This window comes from Pyxicephalus adspersus, chromosome 2, assembly GCF_032062135.1.
Source record: "Pyxicephalus adspersus chromosome 2, UCB_Pads_2.0, whole genome shotgun sequence".
NCBI lineage: Eukaryota > Metazoa > Chordata > Amphibia > Anura > Pyxicephalidae > Pyxicephalus > Pyxicephalus adspersus.
In genome coordinates, this window is record NC_092859.1 from 99075106 (window position 1) to 99096639 (window position 21534).

At 37.4% G+C, this 21534-nt stretch overlaps 1 protein-coding gene and 1 long non-coding RNA gene across 2 annotated transcripts in view; one reads left to right on the forward strand and one right to left on the reverse strand.

Moving 5' to 3' along the window:
* Positions 1-5740: 5740 nt before the first annotated feature.
* Positions 5741-7027, reverse strand: LOC140322119 (fibronectin-like). The gene is made up of 3 exons (XM_072398744.1): positions 6799-7027; positions 6585-6691; positions 5741-5842 (listed from the first exon to the last, which is right to left on the reverse strand). Exons 1-3 carry the CDS (start codon positions 6932-6934, stop codon positions 5765-5767), a joined length of 321 nt encoding a protein of 106 aa, XP_072254845.1. The 5' UTR covers positions 6935-7027; the 3' UTR covers positions 5741-5764.
* Positions 7028-11443: 4416 nt separating this feature from the next.
* Positions 11444-21534, forward strand: part of LOC140322120 (uncharacterized) — a 100203-nt gene continuing 90112 nt past the window's right edge. Inside the window, exon 1 of the long non-coding RNA XR_011919142.1 lies at positions 11444-11469. This is a non-coding gene — a long non-coding RNA (uncharacterized lncRNA). The remainder of the gene's footprint in view (positions 11470-21534) is intronic.

Below are 21534 nucleotides of genomic sequence, written 5' to 3' on the forward strand. Positions count from 1 at the left end.
TTGTCAACCTTTATTTTGTCATACTTTTCCTCAATCATCTCAATTTTGAGCAAATCTGGCTCATTTAAGGCAGTGGCATTGCTATTAGCAACAATAAGGACTTCAGCTCTGCCATTAAATGTGTTTAATAAATCCGCCTTTTCTTTATCCCCGGTTACCAATCCAGGTACATCATTTAAAGGGCCCACATGTCCAACAGAGAATTGCGTGCGACCAAGCATCTCAAGGTATCAGTGAGTCCATGCTTTGGATTGTAGCAGGGGCTTAAAAGCAGGTTTGGGGAATTAGCTTGCAAGCGATGACGGAGTGAATTAGTAGTGAGGGAGAACCTGAAAGAAATGGCAAGATGTGTGGTGGAAAGGGGAGCTCGTTGGGATGAATGGGTAGAGGTGTAAGGGGTAGGTTGGGAAACTGTTAGGATGGAATGGTGTCAGCCCCCTGGGTGGGTAGAAGTCATGGTGGTAATAATAAGCATGTGTGGGAAAAGTAGAGGTGTCTCAAGGGGATGATACTAAAGCTACAATGGCAAAGCTTCCTTTCACGCTGTCAAATTTCACCCTAATACCTTTTCACACAAGCCCCTACATCTTCTTCTCTCAGCTGAACACAGTTTGCCCTCTTCTTTACAACCAACTTCTCACTCCCCAGGTACCCATCCCAGAAACTCCTACACTTTTACAGCCAACTCCATTACCAAGCTGCACCCAGGTTACTTTTCTCTTTACATTCTGAAAAATATATTCCAATGGGTAATATGTTAAAGAGGCTAAAATTAAAACCGATGTGGCTCACAAATAATGCTGAAAAAAGCCATAAAGAGTAAGAAAATGGCATTCCAAAAATATAAAAATGAAGGATCCTCTCCATCAATTGTAAACTATAAAGAATACAACAAAAGATGTAAAAGGGATATAAAATGTGCAAAAAATCCATTTTGGGGAAAAAAACATCCCACAAACTCCTACACTTTTCCATCACCAAGCTGCACCCAGATCACACCCCAATGTCATCTCCACTGGCACCCTTACACTTTCTAAGCAGGCTCCATCACTCAACCGAAGCAACCCCACCAACTTCAGTTCACAACAACCATTAATGTCAATCTCCCAACACACTGCTTGAGTGGATTGTTGCTCTAACCCCTATGTGGTCAACTAACCTTTGCCTAACACAAGCTCCTACATCATCATCATCATCCACTAGAGCTGCCAACTTTAACCAACCTTACGTATGCAATGCACATGGAACACCCATTTTGCCCTTACTAACTAATGACCCCACCACAGCCACTATACTGTTTGCAGAACTTTGAGCCCTGTTAAGCAACTATCTTACCGATCACTCGCAAGGCTTGGGAGTCTTTTGTCAACACACAGGATCATGTGAAATGCCGCTCCTGGGAATCGAACTTATGACATACTGCTTACAAGACCGTTGCTCTGCGGCTGAGCCACATCCTAAAGTGCTTACAAGCTGTTGCAAAAAAGAGGGACTTATAATACAGTCAAAGCAGGCACATGGCGCTTAAGGTGCAAGCTTTCCTTTTGTCTTATAAGGCCGTATCTTTTTGAGCCTTTGGAAAGTGGCTGGTCTGGTGGCTCAGTGGGTAAAGGCAGCGCTTCAGCAAATGTTAAACTGTGAGTTCAAGTCCCCCTTGTGGCTTGGAAGTGCACGCCTTGTAGAGCATGTGCTTTTAATCCATCTGGTGCTTTGTCAACCTTTATTTTGTCATACTTTTCCTCAATCATCTCAATTTTGAGCAAATCTGGCTCATAAGCACCAGATGGATTACAAGCACATGCTCTATAAGGCATGCACTTCCAAGCCACAAGCGGGACTCGAACTCACGGTGTAACATTTGCTGAAGCGTTGCCTTTACCCACTGAGCCACCAGACCAGCCGCTTTCCAAAGGCTCAAAAAGATACGTCCTTATAAGACAAAAGAAAAGCTTGCACCATAAGCGCCATGTGCCAGCTTTGACTGTATTATAAGACCCTCTTTTTTGCAGCAGCTTGTAAGCACTTCAGGCTGTGGCTCAGTCGCAGAGCAACGGTCTTGCAAGCAGTATGTCATGAGTTCGATTCCCATGAGCGGCATTTCACATGATCCTGTGTGTTGACAAGGGACTCCCAAGCCTTGCGAGTGATCGGTAAGATAGTTGCTTAACAGGGCTCAAAGTTGTGCAAACTGTATAGTGGCTGTGGTGGGGTCATTAGTTAGTAAGGGCAAAATGGGTGTTCCATGTGCATGGCATACGTAAGGTTGGTTAAAGTTGGCAACTCTAAAGCACATGCTCTATAAGGCATGCACTTCCAAGCCACAAGCGGGACTCGAACTCACGGTGTAACATTTGCTGAAGCACTGCCTTTACCCACTGAGCCACCAGACCAGCCGCTTTCCAAAGGCTCAAAAAGATACGTCCTTATAAGACAAAAGAAAAGCTTGCACCATAAGCGCCATGTGCCTGCTTTGACTGTATTATAAGACCCTCTTTTTTGCAGCGGCTTGTAAGCACTTCAGGTTGTGGCTCAGTCGCAGAGCAACGGTCTTGCAAGCAGTATGTCATGAGTTCGATTCCCAGGGGCGGCGTTCAACGTGGTCCTGTGTGTTGACAAAGGACTCCCAAGCCTTGTGAGTGATCGGTAAGATTGTTGCTTAACAGGGCTCAAAGTTGAGCAAACAGTATAGGGTCTGTGGTGGGGTCATTAGTTAGTAAGGTCAAAATGGGGGTTCCATGTGCATGGCATACTTAAGGTTGGTTAAAGTTGGCAACTCTAGTGGATGATGATGATGGAGGAGCTTGTGTTAGGCAAAGTATAGTTGACCACATAGGAGTTAGAGCAACAATCCACTCAAGTGGATTGTTGTAAGGGTGCCAGCGGAGACAGCATTGGGCCGTGATCTGGGTGCAGCTTTGTGATGGAGATGGCTGTAAAAGTGTAGGAGTTTGTGGGATGGAGGTTAGGGTACCAGGGGAGTTAAGAAATTGGTAGAAAAGAAGAGGCAAACCGGGGTGAAGTGAAGCTGAGTGAAGAAGATCTAGGGGCTTTTGTGTCAAGGTAGTGGGTGGCAAAGAAGAGCGTTCAGCTGGGTGACAAAGATGAATGTTAATTTGTAGAGACATGTGGCATAGTTGGTGGGGTGTGAGTGAGCAGTGGTTGGTAAAGGGGTGGCTAAACTGTGTTCACTTGGCTGAGAAAGGTGGCTGTCAAAGAGTAGAGGATTGTGGGTGATAAGGTAAACGGCTGACTTGGTGGCTTTGCCTTACAAAGGAAAGATGAGGTATCCAAGCAGTGAGGTGTGTGTATTAGGGTGAAATTTGACAGTGTTGAGGGAACTTTTGCCATTGTAGCTTTAGTATCATCCCCTTGAGACACCACTACTTTTCCCACACATGCTTATTATTACCACTATGACTTCTACCCACCCAAGACCATTCCATCCTAACAGCTCCCCAACCTATCCCTTATACCTCTACCCATTCATCCCACAGAGCTCCCCTTTCCACAACTCATCTTGCCATTTTTTTCAGGTCCTCACTCACTACTAATTAACTCCGTCATCGTTTCCAAGCTAATACCATAATATGTGTTCATTTAATGTAAGTTATATACATCATTCACCAATTTTTAAGGGGGCAGGAAAAAAGTAGTTACTAGTTTAGGTTGACACCAACACATTTAAATGCAGGTGTGGAGTTTCTTTTTCTGCATTTGTTAGCCAAGTACTCTGCATTTTTACAGCACCAGCATCAAAACAGATCATATAATGAATGAAATTAAGATATCCTTGTCACAATCCTCCTTCCCTAGAAGATGGCACTGGTGTGTAAAGAAAAGAAAGGTAGTTGTAGAGACATGTAAGTACACAGTGGCCTCAATTTACAGCCCCATTCTAGGAGGAGAGAGAGTCTGATAAGTTCACATGGCCCCTGCTTTACATCTACAAATTGTATTTTCGTGTCATTTCTATTGGAACATGTCTGCAGTGATAAAACAACCACACCAAAAGTGTCCTTTTAAAATTCATACAGTGTGTGCAACATTAAAAAAACAAGTTCCTGCACAAAATTTCCAAGATCTTTTTATTAAAAGAAAAGTTATCTTTCCACAGCAGTAAAAGTTTTTGCATGTTCAGTATATAAAAAATAAAAATAAAATCAATCATAATTACATCAGATTCAACAACCATCACTTGTTAAATTTCAAAATTTACTTTTGCATGGTAAAGTAGAAGGAATCTTTCGAAGATGCAGCGAACATTGATAAATAACACTGAAAGAAGGTCTGCATTAGTAAGGATTGTGCGGAAAAAAATAAATAAAATTGTGCATACGGTAAAGACATTTGTGCCAGAAGCAGCAAGTTCAGTGCTGCATTGGTAATATAATATAGCACAATTGGTCCCATTGCCATTCGGCTTCTATATTAATCCCAGTGATGGTAAAGCACCCCTGCAGTTCATTAACCAGTGTGGAGATAAACTGCAGAGTTCCCAAGCAACACTTTCACACAAGATTTACTCCTAAACCTGCATTTTGTTAAAAACAAAAATAAAACCTTTCCCTTTTGTTTCCCAGATGAGTTGAAGCAACATAAAATAAAAATAAAAATACAATCATTGAATACTGAATGGCATGAAGTAGTACTTCAGATGAATATTGAAGCATTATCTTTCATCTGCCAATCAGGAGGCCTCTACCCTCGTCCCACTTAAGTTAGCTCAACAAGCTCTGCTTCCTTGACAAGATGAATTAGTTTTTAGTCTGTTCAGTATGATGTGAATCTGCTTGTAGGCACAAGGGAAGGAAGCACTCAATTGGACATTTCACATTCTGCAAGGGAAAAACAAAACAAAAAAAACAAAAAGAGGAAACATTAGGAGGTTTCACAACTTCATTACTTTTATGGATATTATTAATGCTTATATAGGCTTATAAATATATAGATTTTACAATGGGTCTTGTTTTGCAACTTGTATGTTTTCAGAGTTCATATGCTAACTATTTTCAACTCTAGAAATGAATTGGCTTTATTTAGACCATTTATGCCAATTACCTCAATCAAAACAAAGTGTCTCAAGTTTTATTTTTGAAGTCCATTAAGGGACACGTCAAGGCTATACTGCCACCACCAGGAGGAGTGCACTCTAGAACAAGAAACTGCCTGTATCTCAAAGGGTCTCCTGAACAACCTTTTGCCCAAAAAGTATCTTGAAACTTAAGCCTAAATGTTTTAATGCTTGGTTCTTGGTCCAGAACTAAATGGTGGAAATCGAGCCCGATTTACAGTTATGGCTTTTTGAGAACCTTTTTGAGGTCTGTTTCTGACTTTTGCTGGAATGTTCACAACTTGGTTCACTCTTGTGTACCATCATTTACTCCTTATCTCTGCAATTGTCAGTCATTGCTTCATTTACTCATATGAACCTGGACCATGCATGCTCCTGAGCTGGCCATCAGTTTGCCAACAGCTTGTGTCTGTCATTTGCACTTAAAATTTATCTGAGGATTTATATTGCCACGGCATTTGGAAGTCATGCCTCTTCTGAATATATTACATTTTCCCCACTTCCATTGCTTCACTCTGTACCCAATATCAACCCTGTTTATGTCCTTAAAAGGGACAAGCAGCGAAGACGATCCTGCTGTACTCTCTCAGTTCATTCACCCTGCATCTAGTACACTAATGCTAAAATGAAAGATACAAGTTTAAAAAAAAACAAAAAAAAAAAACTTACAAACTTTGTGTTGAATCTCTGTGCCTACTGGGAGACTGTGTGTCCGGTGGCATCTGGAGTAACAGCAGATCCTGGCCTTCGGCAGTTTTCACAACGCCAACCCTGCCAGAACAAACAAGAATCTAAATATCTGGAAATTCTTTTCACAAAGATTTGGTAAATGTTAAAAAAACACTAAATCCACATCATCACTGCTTGTCAATTCAAATACTACTGTGTGGCTCCTTTTAATTGCATTAGGTAGTATTTAGGGTTGCCAACAAAGGCTTTAGCTTTTAGTAGACAAGTATGGCTACATTCCATACCACTACTATAGCTTTCGCCTAGTTTTCTGGTTCTGGTGACATTGCAGTGTTGTGGTACTTTTAACTATAGTTGTGAAACCAAATTTTTGATACTATATTGAAGTTAAAAGTGAGTGCAAATTCCAAGGTAAAATAACTAACTTGGTTATTTTTCCTTGTGGTAAAATATATACACACACACACACACATTTGTGATATTAAATTGATAAAATTCACAGAAATTCATCATTAGTAAACAGATGTTTGAAACTTCCAAATTTTAGTGTAGTACCCCAATGGTATGGCATCAGTGTTATACCTTATAGGTGGGGAGTATTTTGTTAGTAGATTAGATAATAAAAAGACAAACTTTTGAGGATTGGTAATCTCCTGAATGTGAAATGAGTATTTTGTCAAGTTGAATATTTTTTTTATAAAGTGGATTCAAACGTGTGATTACAAACTCTTAATGCAACTGCAACTAGTGTGAATGAACTGCTTTGGCTGTCAACATATGCCCTGTGTGCACATTTTACAGGATTAGTGAGTTGTTATCTCACCTGTTGACCTCCATAGCATGTGCAAGAACAGATAGCTCCCAGGTACTCTTTCTGCCACTGCTCCCCAACATTGTACAGTTTGCCTTCATCATAACAGGTCGCCTCATCTGGAAAAGAAGACAGACATTGAATAAATGATACCTCACAGAACGTAGCATCTACTCTTCTTAATTGTTGACTTTCACATCAGACCTAGAAGAGATACTGTACTTACGTGGTTCACACTTGAATTCTCCCTTTTCATTTCCGAGACAAGTACAGCTCATCATCTGCCCATTTTCCTCCCGACGATCCCACTTCTCACCAATTCTGTGGTTTACTCCATTGTCATGGCACCATTCTACAAACATCAACAAGTTGGATCACAACATACGGCCCATTATCAAGGGGATTTTATTACTTTTAAAAGTAGCTACTTTTACTTATTATTTACTGTGTGGATAACTCTGCAACGTTTAACTGAAACCCAATATTGTTCTTTCTAGCATGTTGACAAGAAACCGTTCACACTAACTTGATGAGTCATATTTAAAGTGGCCACTGCCGTATCCAGGACATTTGCACCAAAGTTTGAATCCAGACTCTGACATCCGCTCCCACTCCTGTCCAACTGTGTAATATGCTCCAGTAAAGGTGTCATAACAGGTGTCCTCAACTGGCTGCAGACCCCCATCAGGAACAACTATTTGAAAGAAAATCCAGTTAACAGGACAAATCCCTATGTAACATTTTTTTAATTCATTGACTTGTGTTTTAATTTTTAATCTACCTATAGTAAGACCAATTGTAGTAAACTCAATTGTAGTTGTTGCCTGCACATGGATTGAGTAATATTTTAGTGCACCCAGAAGCAATGAAACTTCAAGTGTTATAATATGCAAGTATTGACTTCATCTAGGCCATGCCCCAAAACAACCCTTATATTGGTCATTGAGGTTTCCCATGATACATAGACATATACTGAGACATTGGCAATAGGCAAGATAACTGAATACACAAGAGAAATAACAGATTTTTAAACCACAAGTTGATTAAAACTGATCTGACATTTGTATTATGACCATTGTGTCTGGAAATATTTACTGATTTTACAGCTACACTACAATTAACTCCTAATGCAATGGTGCCATTTATGAAGGCACATTCTTTTTTTGTTTATTAGAAGTCCTATAGCATTCCTCAGAAATACTAAAATCAGTAGATACCTATGCAGGCACATGGAGATGCCTTATGCCAGCGTAATGTGTACAGGTCAGTTTTGAAAAAAGTCCGGTCAGGTCAGGATGAAAAAAGTGCATGTGTTTACTTTTGTCAGGTACTCTTTTGAAAAGCTATACTGTTACCAGCATTGCTGACTGACACCAGCTCCTCTAGGATTTTGTGCCTATTTACTCCTTTCAGGGCTTCCACAAAGATAATATATGTGGCTCCAGGGGTAAGGCCATTAAGAGTAGCACTTGTAGAAGTGCCAGGTACCCTGAACTGTTAAAAGAATGAGATAAAACACTAAAATTACATTTATAAATATAAAAATCTTACAAGAGATTAATAAATATATACATTTATATAGTGGAAAGTTTACAATATAAATACACACACATACTTCCATACTAAAACTGAGTTGACTGGTGTGCCTATAGCAGAAACGGCAAGGCTGGGGATAATATGTACATGTACATATGTGTGTGTCATAGTGGGCATTATGTGCAGGGAAAGTAATAATATTAAGGTGTGACAGAGTACCCAATGTTTAGGTGGGTGGGGCTGTAGGAAGAGACAGATGGGACAGAGTACACCATGTACAGACACGGTGTTTAAGTCAATGAAAAAAAGTGGAATGTGAGGGGAGCAAGGGTTATGTGTAGTAATTAACTTAGAATTTTGGATTTTTAGAATTTCCTTTTTTCTATAGTGACAGGTACATCTTATGAAGGAATCAGAAGTCATTCAGGCCTAGTCTCCACTGGCTTTAAGAAACCTTCAAGCTTGGTTAACAAGGAAAAGCAGTGTGCTTTAGCTTTGCACCATATACATTTTCAGAAACACATAGGACAATGTACCTTTGACACGAAGCAAAGCATGTTGCATTAAAACTGAGGCAACGCAACTCAAAAGCCAGAGTCTGCCCGAGTATGTAATGTAATGTACCAGGTTGTTTGGTTGAAACACTCGTAAAGGTGAGTCTTAGTGACTACATTCAAGGTTTCAATAAAACTCTTCCAAGTGTCGAAAAGCAGTCCTAGTTTTTTGATGATGGTCCTGGTTATTAATATTGAAGCATGAGGAAGGGTAATAGCCTTTGGGATGGATTTCCCTTTACTTTCTCTCAATGGCATAGCTAAAACATTGCCTTTGTAACAGCCATTATTTTGGTCTCAAATCAGTTTACCTACCGATATGGCCAATTAGGCGCACAAGCTTGGCAATAAAAGGAAAAGAGATATCTCCTTTAGCCTACGTCTTTGGAACAAGTGTCTGGTTCAACCATCACTCTTTCCTACATACTGGTCACAGCAGCAAATGCACAGTGAGCTGACAAACCTCTATATGAAAAAGAAGACCAGGGAAAACACGCAGACAGATTTTCCAGATGTCTCAGGCTGCATAATGTGCGTAATATTCTTAAATCTTTTTGATTGAGGAAAAATATGGCCAACTAAAGTTTTAGAAATACTATCCATCTATAAGGTCTTGCTGTCTGCGTTGAAGTAGTGGACTTTCTGCAGAGGTCCAACACATGCCCCAATCAGTTATAGCAACACTTTTTAATCAGCAGACAGCAGGAGGTTTGCTAATTTCTATTTGTGTATAATAATTTATGTGTGCACTGTTTAGCTTTATTGTTTGTATTTTTTTAATTAATACTTTTCCTTTTTTATCAAAGATGACTAAACTAAAGAGCAATGACAATATTTCTTATATTGTGACTTGTGATATCCACATAACCTTTACGGTAGACTAAAATAATAACAAGCCTGCCTTTTGAACTTATTATTAATGGTAGGGTAATATCTATTTACTGATTTTTTTTTTTATTAGGAAAGCCATTAATCCAAGAAATGTTAAGGTTGTCAACTTGAATTAATATTTAGCTATCTCAGATAAGTAAAACATTCCAGGAAGTTATAGAGATAAATCATTTTCCAGGCCATGTGCAATGTAAAATACAAACTATATTTTTGCAATCTTCTTTCATCTGATGTTACCAAATAGCAGCATCTGCCAATATTATTTAGGACTTAATCATAAAATAAATTAACATTAATTTCTAACTTCTTTAGGACGTTTTGTAGAATTTTATAGAAAATGTTGTTTAGCACAAATGTTGTACACTGGACATATGTAGTAGGGGTACGCATCATATATAACTTATATATTAGGTTTTGAATAGTGCATTAGGGATGATTAAGTCTGCTAAGTCAGGTTTATTGACAGTAGGAAGATTGCAAACTTTGTGGCATAACCCCAATAATGCTGCTGTGTGCTGCTTATACATTCAGTTAAATAATGAGCTTTTTCATTCCACTGACCTAGGCCAAAGGCTTTGCATTGCATTTTACCTCATTTCTGGTGTCAAAACTGCAAAGTTATCAACCCAACGTTTGTGATTCACACAATTCCAGGAATGCATTATAACCCAATGGTAGAGGCACACCTTAGCTCTATTTACTGCATGACAGTTTAGGTTAAAGCAAAGATTACTGAATTTTTAGCATGCTTATTTATTTCAAGCCTTATTATAATTATTCTTGTCCAGCATTTCTGTAATGTAATATATCTGAAATTTTTCACTATACCACAGACAAACACTGTTCACAAAGTCTTTCTATCCACACCTTTGCCCCTTGTGAAGTCAGTGAAGTATAGGAAACACATATCTATTCCTAAAAGTTGTTACAATTCAATTTGGAAAATTCTTTAGCGATAGATAGAAGTGTTACCAGCAGTTCATGACAGACAGATAATGAGCATGAAGACATGCATGTTTTTTCTCACAGGAGGTTTCCAACATGTTGAACAGCTAGTTCTGAAAAAAATACAAATATCCATTCAGTTTAGTTGATCCAGATGAAGGCAAACAACCTTTATAACCATAAATTGTGTCCATCCGATGACTCCTTGGATGAACTTTCCACATTTCTTTATCCTATAATAAAATATTATGTTTCCTTTTCTGTACATACACCTGTCTCTTGGCAGTCTATACACCCTTCACTCCAAATATTAATCTATGATTCATTAACATCTTTTTTTCTGCACTTGCTGTGCTGAAAAACAAAAATTAAAAGATTTTTTGCTTGTAGTATTTGTTATACTGTGGAACATACTGAATTCTCTAGGCCTAAAAATTACTATTTTAAAATCATATCTTAAAACATGGACTTACTGTTTTTAGTTATTTCTCCTCTATAGTTAACCTGAAGCTATGTGTGTGCCACATAAAGATTTGGTATGTACTGAATATAAAGCAGCTTACAAAATACATAATCATGTTTCTGTGCTGTTTTTGTAAATCCACTATAAAAATATTCTGCATAAACATAACAGCAGATGTTTTTTTAATTTTTGAATAATATATATATTAAATATGATACCATTATTGTAAATCATCAAACAATGTAGTAAAATATAAAGTGAAGAAAGGAAGCTCTGTCTAAGTTCTTCATATGATTGCTGAGTCCTCAGGCACTGTTCCAAGTGAAACTGCTGGTGCACAATGTTCACATTACATTAGTCCCTGATAATGGATATAAATACATCACTGGAATAATTATAGCATGCGATGTACTTCTGTGAACTCACAGGAGAATCACATAATGTGCACATCCTTAGCTAGCTAGAGAAGGCCTGCAGTCAAACCGCACAGAAAGAAAGCCACAAAAAAGTATGGCATTTTATTTTAGAAAGTCTGTTTTCTTTGATGTAAAATTTGCATATAGATATATGTATATTTGTATATGGGCATTTGCTACTTTGCTTCGACTGACATAAATACAAGGTAAATACAGGTTTTCTTTAAACAGTGTAAAAATATTGTGGGATATGTTTTGGGACATTAATTTTATCTGTTGTAATATATTAATGCCAAAAAACTTACAGAATAGATTACACCAGCAGTAAAACACTTAAAAAAAAAAAAAAAAAAAAGATTAAAAACAAATTGAAGATTCCGATGAAGAGACGTGTTTTTCCCCATTTATCTGCATCCTGGTAACAACTTTCGCCCTAGTTGCTTGAATCTTTCTTTTTTACTGTGAGAAGGTGCTCTACATTTGCCCTATGCCTAGATGGGACTTGTCTAGAATGGACCTGTAGAACTTGCGAATGTAAACCAGTCTGGGTAACCCCAATAACCTTTTCACGTTATCTGCAAATATTAAACATAAAGTTTATGTATCCGATACATAGAGGCAGCCTATTGTACACTTTTAAAAATAAACACTCAATTTTTGTTTCTTCTACCACCTTCAAATTTCTGCTATTCTTTTTTTCATCAGTTCACATTCTGTCTCTTCTTACATCTCATGTAATAAAAACCATCATAATGAAGTATTATAATTGTTTTTAAAATCTGAACTTGGTGAACCCTTGCCCTGGGTCAGTTTACTGTAAGGGTTAAGTTAGAATGGTAGAAAGACACAAAGTAGTTTTGTACACTATACTGTATCAGAGAGCCTTCAGTATGCCAGCCAAGAGGGCCCCAGTTTTTTTCTTGACCACGGAGCCACTTTATCTGAAACTGGCCCTGCCCCCAGGAGGCCCACCAGGTGATAACCTGTGTTTATGAAACAACATGTACCTCTCAATAATGTAGTTTTTTAACCAACATAGAGCCATATTTTTGCCTTAATATCTCTAGGCATATCGATAAGAGAGAGAGAGAGTGGAAGAAAGAGAGAGAGCATGGGAGGAAGGGCAGCAGAAAGACTGTGAGAAATGTAATAATTGTATCAGTATTAATTTAGAATTGGACATGGAAAGTGATGTGTTTTGGTTCCATTTGGTGGGTATGTGGTTGAAATTCAGTGAATTCTGGACAGGATGATTTATTGTTCTATTCAATCATCCTGCAATGTTGTATTATACACATATAATATGTAAAGCTTTATTCTCTTGTTCACAGACAATAAAAAACAAAATAAATGTTCTATTTTACAATGCAGATACACTCCATGTCCCTTCTGAGAACTATAATAAGTGTTAAAAGGAAGTTGTTTTAAATACCAACAAACACATTACAAGAAATTTTAACAGGTTTTGAATTGTACTTTCAGTGACTAATCACAGAAATATGTTCAATTTATCCAAGGTGTAGTTCCTGATAAACCAGTTGTGACATCTTAAGCTTGACTTGTACAAAGGAATGAAAGACTTCCACAAAGCTGTCTCTTAAGAATGATACTATGCACTGCACACAATTCTCTGCCCACGTACACACAAACACAACAATCACTACCACCCTCCCCTAAAGCAAAGATAGTCTTCTGTTCTCACTGGAGAGGCAAAAACTTCAGTGAAACTTCAAAAGATGAATCATTTCCTTTGCTATGCATGTGCTGATAAAAAAACATACATTAGAGTATTAACGCTGTTTACCAATCTCAGACAATGTGAAGAGATTAAAACATCTCAGAGATTTAAAACTTCCAGGAAAAGATTTACAGAATATTAAGCACAAATCATAAAGCTTTCAGTAACTTCACATGAATATTTTATATCCCAGGGATGCTACTGTAGGTAAACACTCAAACAGCATGCAAAAGCAGCACGTTTCCATAAAAAGTCAGATGGTACACAATTGGGACAGTGTAGCAGTGTACAATATTTTATTCCTCATTCTGCATCATCACAATGGGCCTGCAAATAAGACAAAAATGTGAATTTTGCAAACTTAGTAAAAATATTTGTACCTGGAAAGTCCTATTTTTGCATTTCGAATAAAATTTCATTTATTTCGCTCGCATAAAAAGGCATTCAGTTTTGGTGGCAGAAACAATGCAATGCAAAAAAAACAGCATAAATTGCAATCATTTGCCTTCTCTTCCATGCATTTTGCATGCCATTTTTGCAAATAGATTTGTGAAAATGTAATTGTCAAATTTATTAATCACCAGCAGTAAAATATTTGTCCAATATATGTTCTGCACTCCGCAAACAAAACATACAGAATTAAATGTTTGCAAAAACCCCCGTGGGGTGGTAAGGCCACTTGACACTTACACTGGTGAATAAAAAAGGATTGCTTCATAACTACACCTCTTAGTAATAAGCAAAAATGGTATGAAAGTCCGAAAACTGGCAGATAATCAAATGCTTTATTTTCCCCAGATAAATTATTAGAGAAGCATTCAATCTGCAAACAATAATACAAACCATGAATCATTATGATCTAAATAGCTAAGATATGGTAACTGCATAAAAAACATTCTACATGAAAATATTCACATGAATCACACACTGATGATGACCCAGCAAGTCTCTAAGCCAGCTCAAGGCATGGAATAAACAAAACATAGGAACAAATCACAGGCACAGAATGGAGGTGCTGTCACTTTTGTTAAAAACAAACTTACTAGCCTTTTTGCAATCAGTTGTAAAATATATACTGTGTTGGGCATGCATACAACCCCAGGATACCTGGTTGTCGAGAATGCATGAACTGCCATGCCCAAGTTTTGGAGTTATGTAACTCTGGCCTGGTAAGTCATGATGAAGATCTCCAACTCTGAAAACAACCAGGATGTTGGCACCAGAGAAGGAGTACTTTAAGGAATATTAAGGTTATGTGATATTAAAAAAGCACTTATAGTTGGGGAAATAATTGTGCTAAAAATGGAAGTTCTTTAGGAGGGATGGCATGGATCGTTTTCATATGGACAGTGGGTAGGATTGGATAAGTTTATGCAACCTGCTCTCCCAACATTGCACGTATATTGTTTATTATTTGTACATCATAACAACATTGTAAGGTTTCAAGTTCCCTGAAGGTAGTTATCTAGATCAAGGAAGTTAATAGGTGCCCATGTTTGGTAATGCAGCTTGAATGACCTCCTGTGTATGGAACAAAATATATCTGAAGGTTTTTGAGTAATCCAAAGGGGGTGTGTTGTAGCTGGGAGCCTAGCAATAAACAGAGTGGGTTAAAGAACATACGACATGAGTTTAAAACTTGGTACATTTAAGGATCTTGGATCTTTTAGCTTTTTTTTTATTATATAACAAGATTATTTTGTTAATAAAAGGCTGCTATGGCCTTTAAATCCCACATAAGTTTAGGGTATGAAGAGTGTGGTAGAGTTTTGACATAGCAATAATGGCCATTAGGACTATGACTTCCTCAGTCATCATATTATTTCTGCCAACATCAGCAGACAGATCGTTCTTAAACAGCTCACTGATGAACATGTTTTAGGACAGCAAATGTGCTTTTGTGATTTCCAGGTAAAAAATCACAGTATAATTGAAAAATAACTGATGCAGCTACTACAGATATGAACTAGTAAACTTCTTAGTTCACGTCGTACCGACAACAGACAGCTCCAGCTCATAGATGTCACCTTAGATGTTTCTGTTATCTAGCTGTTCCCCTGGGATTGGCCAAAGGGAACTGGCTGCATTTCCTCTACAGGTACCCACTCCAGGAATAAAAGAACAGTTTCTTCCCAGAATCAGTAGGCGGGTTCTGCTAATATTAATATATTTTAATTATAAAAGCTAGCATGTTGTTTGACACTTTACAATAAGTAGAAGCTACAGATGATAAACATCTATACCTAACAATAAGTACAAATTATGGCATACATGACGAAGAGAGCTCTATCAAGCTGAGACTACAATCTAAGAGGTGGAGAACCATGGTATACATAGGATTAGGAAACAGCCCTCTGTAGTAATTGCCTGTGCATTGGGATGTCTGAACTTAAAATTCTGAGGCCAGAATAGCTCACATCCATGTTGGAGTCTATTCTAGTTGGAATGATTTGACCACCACTAATACTGAATAATAAAATACATAATAAAACAATACAAATGAAGTAACATGTAGCCTTGACCTGGTAAAAAAAATGTTAGCCCATATGGAGAGAAAACAAACAAAAATTAGAAATGAAAACTAAAAATATAAAATCATTATAGTAAGCATTCCTTAAACATATATAATACATTATTCTCACAGGTGGTAAATTAACTTTTATATCTAACAATAAGTACAAAAGGATTGGATTGGTTTTCCTGTGAATGGTCAAGTTTTCATGTATTTGGTATTGATTTCTTCTTCATAGCAATGTTTTTCCAGTTTATTGAAACTAGAAAGTTTTTCTCTTCTCTAGTGTTTTTTTTTTTTTTTTTTTGGATCTCTAGTATTTAGATATGAAGACCTAAGCTATCATTGAGTATATAATACATTTGTTTCATTTACTACTTGTGTGGAATATGGAAGAAAAAAAATAATTTTATTCAATTCGGCTGCCATACAGAGATTTCTAGAAAACCTTAAATTTGGAACATGAACAACATAACCCTAAAATACTGCATGTCAGTAAATATACTGTGGGCGTAATTATAAAGTACAGGTAAATATACCCAGGTGTAATTAAATCCAGGAACCAAACTGAAAAATATTCTGTCTACTTACAAAAAGGTCAGAATACGTATGTATGAGCAGGTCAGCAATAGAAGAATAAGGATTTGCCCTTGGGATAGGCACAACCAGTTAGCATTTCCTGGTATGGGAGTTACCATACGATAGTCTCTTTTTCCTAGAACAGGAAACAATGTATTTTTATATGTAAATGGAAGACACACCAGGTTCTGTACTGTAATCTATAAATGATGGTAGTGGGGTGTTAATGGGGGGGGGGGGGGGGTGTTAAAATGTCTAGTGGATGTAAAGAAGAAACCCAAAGTGCTTACAAATAACAACTGAGTCAGATTCCTAAGTTTCATGTGCAATAAAATATACTGTTAAAATGTCTAGTGGATGTAAAGAAGAAACCCAAAGTGCTTACAAATAACAACTGAGTCAGATTCCTAAGTTTCATGTGCAATAAAATATACTACACATATTTAATTTAAGTGCATTAACATGCCTTAGTTCATTATATACTTCCTCATTACCATGTGATCTGTCAAGGTCAAAACCTTTTTATAGAAAACGATCAAGGCTCTGTTGTAACAACTAATGCTGGCATTGCTGTTAAGTTTACTTTTATGTAACAGTAAATGAATATTAAACACAAGCAAGCAACAGATCTTTTGACGATGGCATTTTGCTAAGATAATTTATCATGATTCTGTAACTGAAATCTAGAGTCATAATGAAATGAATTTTAAGTGCAAACACAAACCCTATTATTCAGGAAGGGTGAACAGAGTGTGAACAATAGAAGCGGTTGAGGTATTTATAACTGAGAAGCGGGATGCCAAGGCGGGCTTGTCATTCACATTCCAAACATTTCATGAGTTACTTCTTCTTCATTCTGACTGCAAATGGATAACTTGCAGTTAAAAGTCATCAAATATTAAGTTCAAAGACATTGCTTCCTTTTCAGAGATGTATGAAAATAAATATATTTTTTATTATAGCATGAGAGTATCTTCTTGCACAAGACAGTTTGTATTTGCAGTATTTGTAGAATGATTAAGAGAAATACGTTAAAAAGAAATTATATAATATTAAACTTTTAAACAGATTTTCTACACCCTTAATATTTAAATGTAGGTTAGTACAACCCATGTGGAATCATATCATCAATCAACCAGTACCGCTGGGATCAAACAGTTCTTGCAAATATTTCTATGCAAATATTCAAGCAGATAAAAAAACGTAATTGCAGATTCCCTTGATTCAGTCACTATAATGCAGAAATTTACCGACAAGTAAAAACAATTTAAGCAGGCTACACAGCAAATTTTGTAATTTAGCATAAGTAATGGGCACTTACATTTGTCTATAGTCGATAATAAGTAATTGTCAACTTTTTTTACTGTTACTAAAAAAATACAAAAGATGAAATACAACTAATTGTTATGTAGACCAAAGTAATTGTTAAACTGCATCTGTTATGAAAAAAACAACATCCTGCAAAGACTTGGGGTAGGAAATATAGACCATGCAGTTGTTTAAAGGCTATAAGGACATGAGATGTACCCTTTAATGCCAATAGGACTCACATTCTTTTTTTCAAAGCTGGTATGTGACTGAGAATGTTTGACCTTTATGGGGGAAGACACAAGTGGGCACAAAAAAGTCTGATAGATGCTATAGGAAAATGCTTGCAAAAGAGCACTACTAGTAAGACTGGCCTGATGGCTCTGTGAGAGACGTGGACCATATTTACTATTAGGCTACCCCTATGGATATGCTGAGGCAGAGAACAGTTACATAATGCTACTCTAAACTTAAGAAAGGTGAAATAGGAGTGCAGTGAGGTCATTTTGTTGCAACCAAATGTAGCTGATGTTTAATTCAGCTGACTGGATACCCACTGTTATCTCCTCAGTATGCAAGAGTATTTAAATTGTGCAGAATTGCTAGATCCACCCAATTGTTCCAGTTTGCAATAGTTTGCAATAAATTAGGTGTACAAATCAATCAAGCATGTATGTTTATACACTGTTGACAACCTTGTGTAGACTGTGGAACACTTGAGGGGCAATAATAATCACATATGGCTGCCCATAAACATTTAATCCTAATTCAGCCATAACAGATTGGCACATTAGATATTGATTATCCCTTGCCCATAATACCTTTACTATCAAACGCTTTAACTCTGAGACAAAATGGGATTGTAACTAGACATACTTAGTTATACTAAGTTTCCATACTTGCATTGTGCATCTGATACTGAATCATTTTAAACCACATGAAATGAAGAACAATGGACTTACTCTGCAATATCTTCTATCCTCTCCTTACAATAAAAAGCAGAATACAAGGGTGTTTCCCAGTTACTCCCTTACAAGCTTGCCTTACGTGATGCAAGTGATTTGTTAAGATTATATCTTTAATCTGTTAGTTTAGTAGTAAAAGGGCAAGCCTAGACCAATGCCAAAAAAGGTGCAGTGTTTGTTTTTCAATTTCTAATTCTGAAAGTTTGATTTATCTATATGGTAGTAAAATAAGGCTTGATGATACACAAAGACATGCATTCAGATAACTGCTTGTCAACAAGAATAGGTGGGGGACATACATTTAATGTCAAAAAGAGTATCATCAGGGAATGGAGAATACCAAGGTTATGCTGAACTTACATCTGCCAAGACACAGAGGTTTTTGAACTTCATTAAGAAACAGTATGACTTCCAAAAGATCATTTATGTGTGCATTGATTCCAGAATATAACTGGTTGCTGGGTGAAACTTTAAGCAAGCCATTGCATTTTTCTACAACAGATAAATAAGATGTTGTAACCTTATAAGCCCTATTGATGTTTGAGATTTTTAAATTCTTGTTAAGAACTCTTGTTTGCTTCTTCATCCGATTTCATGTTGTAGCAGCTCTTAAAAGCCAGTGGGGGATATTGTTTTGTATATTTGGTTCCCTAAAATGCCACACAACTAACACAACCATTTTTTGGGCAGCTCAGCTGTCATTATTATTAAACAGGGTTTATATAGCACCAACATATTACGCAGCGCTGTACATTAAATAGGGGTGGCAAATGACAGTCAGATACAGTCAGTGACACAGGAGGAGGAGAAGAACCTGCCCTGAAGAGCTTACAATCTAGGAGGATGACTATGAAAACCTCCAGACTGACCAATTCGGTGAGGAATATTCAGACAGGTTTGAAAATACTGCCTGATCATTGCTAATTTCCCAAGAACAGCGGATTTAGGTAGTTTCTGGCTGCTCTTATATGCTTGATTTAAGCAAGAACTTACAATCAGTAGAGTACACTCCTATGGAACAGGTAGCTGGGGTCAAGTCAAATTGTACAACCATGATTGACCGGGAATTTTATAGAACATTGTAGTGCTCTGGCAAAAAAAAAAAGGCAAAAGTGATTGATAAATATATCTGCTGGATAAAGAAATAGACAAAGGCAGAGTGGGGCACTAGGCAAGGTAGCAGTTTTGCCCCAATCCCCTTGATGCTATTGAAAAGATTGCTTTAGACCAGGGGTCGGCAAACTTTTTAGACTTCTAGGCCATTTCAGGAGGTCAAGAAGGCACACTAGGCCAGAAGAAACAAGGTGTCCAAGGAAAGCTTTTTTTTCCAAACGTGACTGCAAGCGAGCAGCGTCAGTCTTCCACTCATCCGCGGTGTAGTCTCTGTACGCGTGCGCGTGCTTGGCATCGAAATGCCCCTTGAGATTTGACCACTTGAAAGTGCTGTTGGTGTCGTTGCACACTAAACACAGGGCTTTATTGCCCCATTCGACGAAGAATAATTCATCAATCCATTCGGGGTTAAAGACACAACGTTCAAGGTAAACTCACTGGAGACTGATAGCTGTGCATTACTTCTGCTCTTTAGGCATAGTAATTGGGATTACTGTGCGGGAACTCGATGATATCATGGGAACTCGCGATAACCCGACAATTCAATTAGGCCGGATCCAACAATAAATAACTGGGGGGGGGGGGCGTTAGGCTGGACTGGAATATTAGCTAGGCCATATTAGGGCTAAAGACTAGAGTTTGCCTACCTCTGCTTTAGACACATAAAAGTTGCTTCATATACATTGTCAATACTGCCATAGTTTCAGACACCAACTGCATACAACAGACCCCTCCCCATGTGGTTTATGCAGGAGCTTGGAGGTTGTAGTGGGAAGATTGGAAGATTGCAGAGAAACTAAATTTGTTATGGTATAGGCTCCTCATTTAGAATAAACTCCTCATTTAGCCAGTGTTCTAAATACAGAGCCCATATCATAACACGTTTAGTTTTGTATTCAAATAGGGGTAAATATGTAAGGAGCAAACAAACTTGCCCATACAAGACAACACAATTTGTGGAGATCATTGGTTTGTTTACAGTATTGCAGTACATTTTCCTTTGTGATAGTCATCAATATATATATCGTTTATAAATGCAGCAAGAAACTCATGACTGCATGGCATTCTGTTCACGATATGACTCATCTACTGTCCAAAACTGCTCAGTGGAATGTTACTTAGTAGGAAGTTTGCTATTATATTTGTTTGTAGCACGGCAAACACAAAAATCCATAGGAACTGACTGACAGCTTTTTCCTCTAGAAGGAGGAAGTTTGTAGTATGGTGTTTTCCCTAAGTCATAGATACAAACAAAGCATGCGTAATTAGGTTTCTGTCAAGTTAAAGAGTTTTCCAAAACATTACAGTGTAAAATCTGTATTATATGCTTTATGTTACCTGTGTATTGTTCTACATAATCACATAGTATCTCTTGAGCCAGTGCCAGAAATGTTGCAGTGTGAGGCTGGATGTTATATTTAGAGCTGCCTAATACAAGTGAATGGACAGTTCAAGACAAAAGTAGGTCAAACTGGCAGCTGACAAAAGATATGCTTAGCTGCATGCAACCTAAAAACCATTTCATCATGGGTGTAGTATTTTACCTCCAGACATTTTATTGAACATAACTCTACTCTTTTTAGCAAAATCTATGGCTTTAAAAATGCTAAATGATCAATATTTAACTTTAAAATGTATTATTTAACTTTACTATGGTAAAGAACTCAGGTTGCGAAAATGTAACTTTGTCTTAAAAGCCAAAATTATATATACCGTATTTTTCGGCGTATAAGACGCTCCGGCCTATAAGACGCACCCAATTTTAAACCAGAGAAACCTAGAAAAAAAAGATTCTGAACAAAATAGTAAAAAATCACTCTGTGTCAATGTATCGCCTTCTAATCACTCTGTGTCAATGTATCCCCTTCTAATCACTCTGACACAGAGTGATCAGAAGGGGATACATTGACACAGAGTGATTAGAAGGGGATACATTGACACA